The following is a 7,288-nucleotide window of genomic DNA, read 5'->3' on the forward strand; positions in this document are numbered from 1 at the left end:
CATGGCCTTGCCAGAGAGTTTATTCCCCATCTGGGGCTGAGGAGGTGCACTGGGTGACCAGAGCTGGAGGTCAGGAGGTAGAGGGAGGACGGGAAATGTTTGCAATTGTGGCTTGCAATTACAGCATGAAGGCAGGAACCGCTTAGTGCGATTTGACATGGCCCAGCTGTGGTCAGCTGAGCTCTGCGGGTCGGCTGAGCTGGGCTCTCCCCCGGCTGCCATGGTGGATAACCATTTCAAAAGCAGCAGCTGAGGCTGGGAGGCCCAGGACAGACCTTCTTGAGTGTTTTGGTAGCACAACACGTGTTCACGCCCTATCGAAACCCCTATCAGTGCTTTAATGTGGAGCCTCTCCAAACAGGCATGCCCAGCAGTGCTGAATAATTAACAACTTTTCACCTACTCCCTGGATTTTTAACATCACTGTGGATCATTAAGCTGTCAGTTTGGCAGCTTCCCAGATTTAATTCGTTTTCATCTAAACTCTTTTCTTTCTTTCTGTGATTCTCTTGTTTGACCGGTGTGACATACCCACAAGATCAACTTTGCTACAGCTTAGAGTTATGAACTCCACAGTTGTTTTTTTTTTTAAAGTTATAAACATTGTGGTTGAATAAATGAGATGGGTAGTGTTTTGAGAAGCACAACAGAGGCAGAAATCCTTTTGTGGGGCAGGACTTGGGCTCCTTTATCAACTTAAGCACTTTCTCCCGTTCATCACACCCTCAGTTTTTACACAATGTTTTTGAAGCTGAGATGGAAAGTAAGCTCTTTAAACATCTCAGAAAATCCCCCTCCACTCCAGGTTTCCCAGCCAGGGACCCAAATTATAGCTAGTCCCATTGCTCTGGGGTGTGTGGTTGGGGTTTGGTGAGGTAAGAGCAGATGACACTTGGTGTGTGGAGCAGACAGCCCAGGCTCAGGGATGCAGTAGTGGGTCGGGAGCTGTAGCACGGTGGGCTCACACACCACCCTCGGTGTGGAGACCAAAATCTGGCTCCCTTGTTTGGCAGAGGCCCCGCTCCCTTGCAGAGGCATGGCAGGGTTAGGAAGCTGCCTGCTTTCTCTGTGAGTGTGGGGTGGATGCTGTGCTGCTGCGGCATTTCAACTGGATGTGCCACGGGCAGGGATTGCACCTGAGCAGTGCTGTTCGGTCTGTAAAGCTAGAACAAGTCTTTCTTTAGTCTCTTCTTCCATAGTTGCAGCGGTTGTGTTGGAGAGAGGGGAGTTACTGACATATTGCAAGTGTGATGGACCCCCCAGAGGCCATTTGCTCCTGGAGGCCTGGTCAAAGCCAGGAGAAAATGCTGGATTTGGATTTCATGGGGTCACAGAAGGACACAGGGTGGAAGGGCCCTGCAGAGGTCTTGAGTTCAACCTCCTGCATAAGGCAGGGCCAGCTCCAAAGGTCAGGGTGATCAGAGCCTCCGGTCTCCAGTCAAGTTTGGGAACCCTCCAAGGATGGAGGTCCCACCACTATGGGTCTTGTCACATCAATGCACCATACACCCAGAGAAGGTTATTTTCCTTACATGCATCAGAATTTCCCTTGTGGCAACTGTGCCTATTTTCTCTTGTCCTTTTGCCATTCACTGCTGTGTCTCCCTTCTCCCAACCCTTCTCTAGGTAGTGGAAAACTGAAGTTTGGTCTCCCCAAGCCCTCTCTTTTCCAGGCTGGTGCGTCTCTGCTGAGCTTTCAGCCCCAAAGGTCCCAGGTGACAGCATGGGCAGTGTTCTGGGACAGGGATGTTGCCCTGAGGGTTTGCAGTTGGTGCTACACACTTGCTGAAGTTGCACTGTTCACCTGAGAGTGGCTTAGGGAGTGACAGAGACCAACATCCACAGCGTTAGAGACCAGGACAGGCATCTCTGGGGCTGCACTTCCAGACGGAGGGTGTGAGGTGGGCTGGAGGAGGTGATGGCAAGGCCCAGGAGAAGCAGAGTGGGATTAGAGGTGCTTTTTGGGCATCCCCTGCCCAAACTGCAGCATTATGGCTGCGACCATCTGCTACCCTCTGCTGGTTACTGCTCCCCGTGCACAGGCACAGCCTGTGCCCATCAGCCGGATGCGTCTGGACAGCTGCACCCATGTGTTGTCCAACTCCCTTTAGAGGCAGCAGAGCCACCCAGCAGCACCCATCCCTCCCTGCTGCTGGCACAGGGGGCTGCCAGCCCTTGGAAAAGGGGCTGTGGGACCCAAACCTGCCTCCAAAGAGACAAACCAGAGGGTCGGCTCATGGCCGAGCACCCTGCAGCCTGGAGGCTGGTGGTGATGGTACTACTCGAAGGGGTCGGACTGGAGCCCTCCGAGCCCCGTGGCCAGTGGTGCCAGGGGATCTTGCAGCCACGGATGCCACACTGCCACCACCCCATCCTGACTGTGAGTGCTTTGTGGGAATGACACCCCTGCAGCTGCTGAGTCAGTCCGGGGCAGGACTTCCCCCCCCACCGATGAGCCCTGGCAGCCCCCGTTACCTGCTCATAAGGGCTTTGTGTGCACAGGACATGTGTTGGGACCACGGGCAGCCCGCAGAGCAAAATCTTTTGTTTGCCAGCAGCCTGACGCAGTGAGTCTTGTTGGGTTTGCTGGAAGGAACCTGCAGCATCGGCCTCCCGGGCAGCCCGTCAGGAGAAGCCTCCTGCCCTGCGGGTCTGAGAATGGACAGCCAGGGAGAGAGGAGCAGAGAAAGATTTTGTGAAAGCTTCTTTACATCCACAGCTATGGAAAATGACCTTCCCTTGGTGGCTGGAGCCTGGAAAGACAGTGAGCATTGGAGGTGGGGTCTCAGGGAAGGCAGGGGTTGGCAGCCCTTGGCTCTCCCCAGGGTGGTGAGGAAGGAGATCAGGCTGGCTGGTGAACCAAAAGTGCCCACAGACATCCCAGCTCACCAGAGCAGAGCCGGGAGCAACAGTCCCGAAACTACTCCCTCAAGTTTCCAAGGCTGAGCATCCTTGTAGCTGAGCTTTACCTGTGTGTGGGAAAACAGCCTTGGATGCTCCTTTGGGGGGGAACCCACACATCTGCTCTGCTCCTCCCGAAAGTGCTGGGGGTGACCTCCAGGGCTGCGCTGGTCCCCTGGGCTGTGCCCGGCCCCGTGCTGCCTTTGGCTGCGGGGGTGGCAAGGGCCGCAGGGGAGACGAGGCCGCCTGACGTCATGAAACCGGGTCTCCTGGGACACCCGGGATCTCTGCCAGCATGGCGAGGTTGGCCCCGGGGAGCACGAACCAGTTCCTGGCTCCAGCAGCCACTGCCCTGCCCTCTTAATGAGGGATAATTAGGTGCATCTCATCGGTGCTGCAGACTTGCCCCCCAGCCACGCTGGCTGCAGGCAATGCCGGCAGCAGGGACCGGGGATGATGGAGGGGCTGGGACCAGAGGGGCTGCACCTGGGGGGCGCTGGGGTTTGGGGTCTGCAGAGGCATGAGCACGGTGATTCGGGAGGTGAGTGCTGGAGCAGCAGCTGCGTGCCAGGGAGCCACAGGCTGACCTGCAGGCTGCCAGCCCCAGACAGTGACCCCAGCACGTCCCCAGGGGCATTTTTCACCCTTCTAGACCTTACCTGGGTGAAGAGACCCACACCGTCACATCTCCGGGGGCACATCCAGCCACCCAGCAGGCTGTGACCATCACCCCCTTTGGCAGCCCACAGCCAGCACAAAGGCCCCAGATGTCCCCGCTGGCAGCACAGCACAACACAGCGCAGCACAGTGAACCCCTCTAAGCCAGGCACTGGCACAGGAACAGATGAAGCTGTGGTGGCCGGGAACAAGACAGGCTGGAGAGGAGATGGGTGTTTCACTGCAGAGGAGGGTGGACTCAGGCCGGACTTGGCTGTGCTGTGCTGCCCCAGCACCGCGCTGGGGGTGCATGCCGCCCTGCACAGGTCACAGGAGGCTGGGGGATGCTGGTCCTCACTGTGGGACAGGCTAGGGGCTTCAAATCCCTGTCCCAGGGATTTGGGGGATGGGAGGTCTGTGTGCTGAGGGTTGGGCCAGCACTCTTGTGTGCAGGGCCAGGTGGGTGGTGGGTGTCAAGAGCTCTCCCGGTTGCAGGGCAGCCTGCACAGCCATCTCAGAATGATGACACCAGACATCTCCTGCCTGCATGTGTCGCCTCTCCTGAGCCCTCACCCGGGGGTCCCCACAGCCCCTGCCTGGCTGGCATTGCACCCAGAGCCCCCTGTCCCAGCTGGCACTGCACCCCACAGCCCCTTCTGCAAGTGAGACTGCGCCCCATAACCCTGTGCCTGGCTGGTGCTGCACCCTGCAGCCCCCTGTCCCCACCAGCACTGCACTCTACAGCCCTGTGCCAGCTGGCACCACACCCCCCCAACAGCTGAGACTGCACCTCCCAGGAGCTGGCACTGCACCCCCCCATCAGCTGGCACTGCACCCCATGCCCAGGCTGCCGTGCAGAAGTCTCCAAGCCCTGCCCCGGCACCACTGCCATGCAGACCCATGCCCAGACCCTGACTGTTTGCACGAGGACCCCAGGGGCAGCGCCTGCCTGCGGGCACCCCGAAAGCGCCTCCTGGGTGAAGTGGGGCTGCGCCGAGCCTGGACAGGCTTTGCCTGGGCGTGAAGGGTGCCTGCGCAGCAGGAGGGGCCAGGCGAGGCGGGGAGGAATGCGAGTGGGAGAGCGGCCGGGCATGTAGCGACAGCTCCTGGGGCGCGCGGCGCCGGGGATCCCACATGTTGCAGGGGGCAGGGAGCAGAGCCCCGGCAACAGGGCTGGAGGCTGGCATGGGGCACCCCATTGCTCAACCCCTCTGAGAGCCAGGGAACAGAGGGCAGCAAGTCCCCCCGGGGGGCAGCACAGCTGTTGTGGGAGTCCTAGCCTTGGGGAGCTCGGCTCTGACGTGGAGGTGCTGGAAATCCCCCAGCGGGTGATGCCTGGCTGTGGTGATACGAGGTACTGAAGATCCCGGGGGGCTGAGGAGCCGCTATGACCCCCGAGAAGGTGCTGAGAGAAGGGGTGCTGGAGAAGCGGAGTGGGGGGCTGCTGCAGCTCTGGAAGAAGAAGCGGTGCCTGCTGACGGAGAAGGGACTGCAGCTCTTTGAGCCCAAGGGCTCACGGCGCAAGGAGTTGAGCTTCGCCCGCATGAAGGCGGTGGAGTGCGTGGAGTGGAAGGAGCGGCACATCTACTTCACGGTGGTGATGGACGACAGCCACGAGATCGACTTCCGCTGTGCCCAGGAGGACCCGGGCTGGAATGCCGAGATCACTATGGGCCTCGTCCGCTTCAAGAACCAGCAGGCAATCCAGGTCGTCCGCGCCCGGCACAGCTGCCGAGCAGGTACCAGACCCCCCACCATGCTGCAGGTCAGGGTGCAGAACCCACTGGAGGATGAGGTCCCCAGCCACCAGGTCCCATCTCCAAGTGGTTTGGCTTCCCCGAGGAATCACAGAGGGGGTCCCATGGATGGGGATGGGGATGGATCTGCACGACAGTGGTCCCGTGTGCCCCTCATGGGCTGAGCTCTGCCCTTCGCATCCCCTTCTGGGTTTTACCTCCCCACATCCCTGGAGAGGGACTTTCTAACAGCCCCCTGATCTGTGGTGGCCCTGAGGGATACAGGGCTTTTTGCCATCTTGCACATGGGATGGCAGTGAGGACCATGGCTCCCCTCCCCAGCTCCCCTCAGGGCTGAATCCTGCCCCATGTCCCAGTGCTGGCCAGGTGGGTGACTAGCATCTTCTCTCTGCAGTGGTTCAGTTTGACACAGCCCCAGTAGGACAGCCCATGGACGCACAGCATCCGAAGAGCAGGATGGAGATGGCCCTTGGTTCAACGGGCAGTGGAGAGAACGGGATCCCGGCAGGCAAGTGAGGACATGGCTGTCTGTGGCCCGGGGATGGGGATGGTGGCCCCGGGGAGGCCAGTGCGGGCACTGGCCCTGCCCTGTCCTGGGGCCGGACAGAGGCACCACAGGAGCCAGGCTGGCACAGCTGCAGATGCAGGTCAAGCCTCATCCCCTTGGCATGACGGGGCAAAGGACACAGCCAGGGCCACCACCTGGGGCTCTGGACATGACAGATGACATCCCTGCCTGGGGACCCACCATCCTTCAGCTGACATGGCCAGGACCTTGGTGGACTGGTGGGGACCCCCAGGCCTCTCCTGCGGGACAGGGGATGGGATGGATGAAGTTGAGCCCGAAGGAAGCAGTGTGATGGTGAGCTCTGCCCGAATGCCAGTGACACTGGGACAGATGGATACGACCAGGGACACAGCTCCACCTGAGTCTCCACATTGAGAAGGGGCTGGAGAGCTGCTGCTGCAGCAGGAACCCCTCCGGGCACCGTACCTGGATGGCGCGGTGATGTGGCCATGCTGCTGGACACTGTCCTGCCCTGGGCTGTCCTCGGGCTAAATGGGGGATGCTCAGGGAGGCAATGGGGACCCTGACTCCCTGTACCAAAAGTGTCCCCAAAAAGGACTTTCTGCTGCTTACCCTGGTGTTGCTTTGATTTGTGGGACCCCGCAGGGTATGGGAGAGCACAAATCCTGCACAGAGCTTCTCCAGTTGTTGGCATCCCCCTACCTCTGCCAGCATCCCACAGTCGGGCTCCAGAGCCCCCCGCTGCCACCCTGAGCCTCTCTTGCTGTGCCCGTGTCCCCAGGGATTCCCATGGTGGTTTGTGGGCAGGCGACCCAGGAGCAGTGCTGCCTGGCTTTGCAGGCAGGGATGACAGGCAGGGGAAGGGATGGCTCTGCCTCGACAGGCAGCGCAGACACGAGCGCCTCAAGCCACCCGGCTCTGCAAGCCGGCGCCTGAGCTCCAGCCCCACAGCCGGAGGCGCTGCAGATCCTCCCGGAGATTGCCCAGTTGCGTGGGAATCGAGGAGCACAGCGCTCCGTGTCCCCGGGCTGTGGCAGCCAGCCCCAGCCTGTGTGCCGGCCACCTCCGCCCGACCCCACCTGGGCCCATGGGAGCCCATCCCCGTGCCAGGCCACCTCCAGGGTGGGGTTGGGGAGGGATGGTGGCATGGCTGCAGCCAAGTCACTGTGCAGGGCCAGGTCACACTGGCTCTTTCTAAGCAGCCTAGGAATAAGCATTTTGGTGTTTTTCCACCCAAGGAAGCCTGCTTGGCCATCCCTGGTCCTCAGAGCTTTGTTTGCTGAGAACCTCCTCTGCTTGTGAGTGGAGACAAGCGGAAGGTCCAAGCTGGGGGGTGCAGATGAAGCTGGATCCAAACCCTGCAGAGACTGTGCTCTGCACCATCCCTGTCCCACGGCAGGGACAGAGGGACTGAAACATGGTGGGCTCCAGGGAGAGTGTGACC

The 7,288-nt window shown here is 60.3% G+C and overlaps 1 protein-coding gene across 1 annotated transcript; it reads left to right on the top strand.

The window, feature by feature from the left end:
- Window positions 1-4,413: 4,413 nt before the first annotated feature.
- On the top strand, window positions 4,414-6,689 carry PHLDA3 (pleckstrin homology like domain family A member 3). The gene is made up of 2 exons (XM_054804024.1): window positions 4,414-5,297; window positions 5,710-6,689. The coding sequence occupies exons 1-2, from the start codon at window positions 4,946-4,948 to the stop codon at window positions 5,829-5,831; spliced, it is 474 nt and encodes a 157-aa protein (XP_054659999.1). The 5' UTR covers window positions 4,414-4,945; the 3' UTR covers window positions 5,832-6,689.
- Window positions 6,690-7,288: the final 599 nt, after the last annotated feature.

The sequence above is a fragment of the Grus americana genome, chromosome 25 (genome assembly GCF_028858705.1).
Source record: "Grus americana isolate bGruAme1 chromosome 25, bGruAme1.mat, whole genome shotgun sequence".
Taxonomy (NCBI): Eukaryota; Metazoa; Chordata; class Aves; order Gruiformes; family Gruidae; genus Grus; species Grus americana.

Coding starts and splice junctions, on each gene's coding strand:
- PHLDA3 (XM_054804024.1), top strand. CDS start 4,946: ATGACCCCCGAGAAGGTGCTGAGAGAAGGGGTGCTGGAGAAGCGGAGT. Junction 5,298..5,709: donor CCGGCACAGCTGCCGAGCAG/GTACCAGACCCC, acceptor TTCTCTCTGCAG/TGGTTCAGTTTGACACAGCC.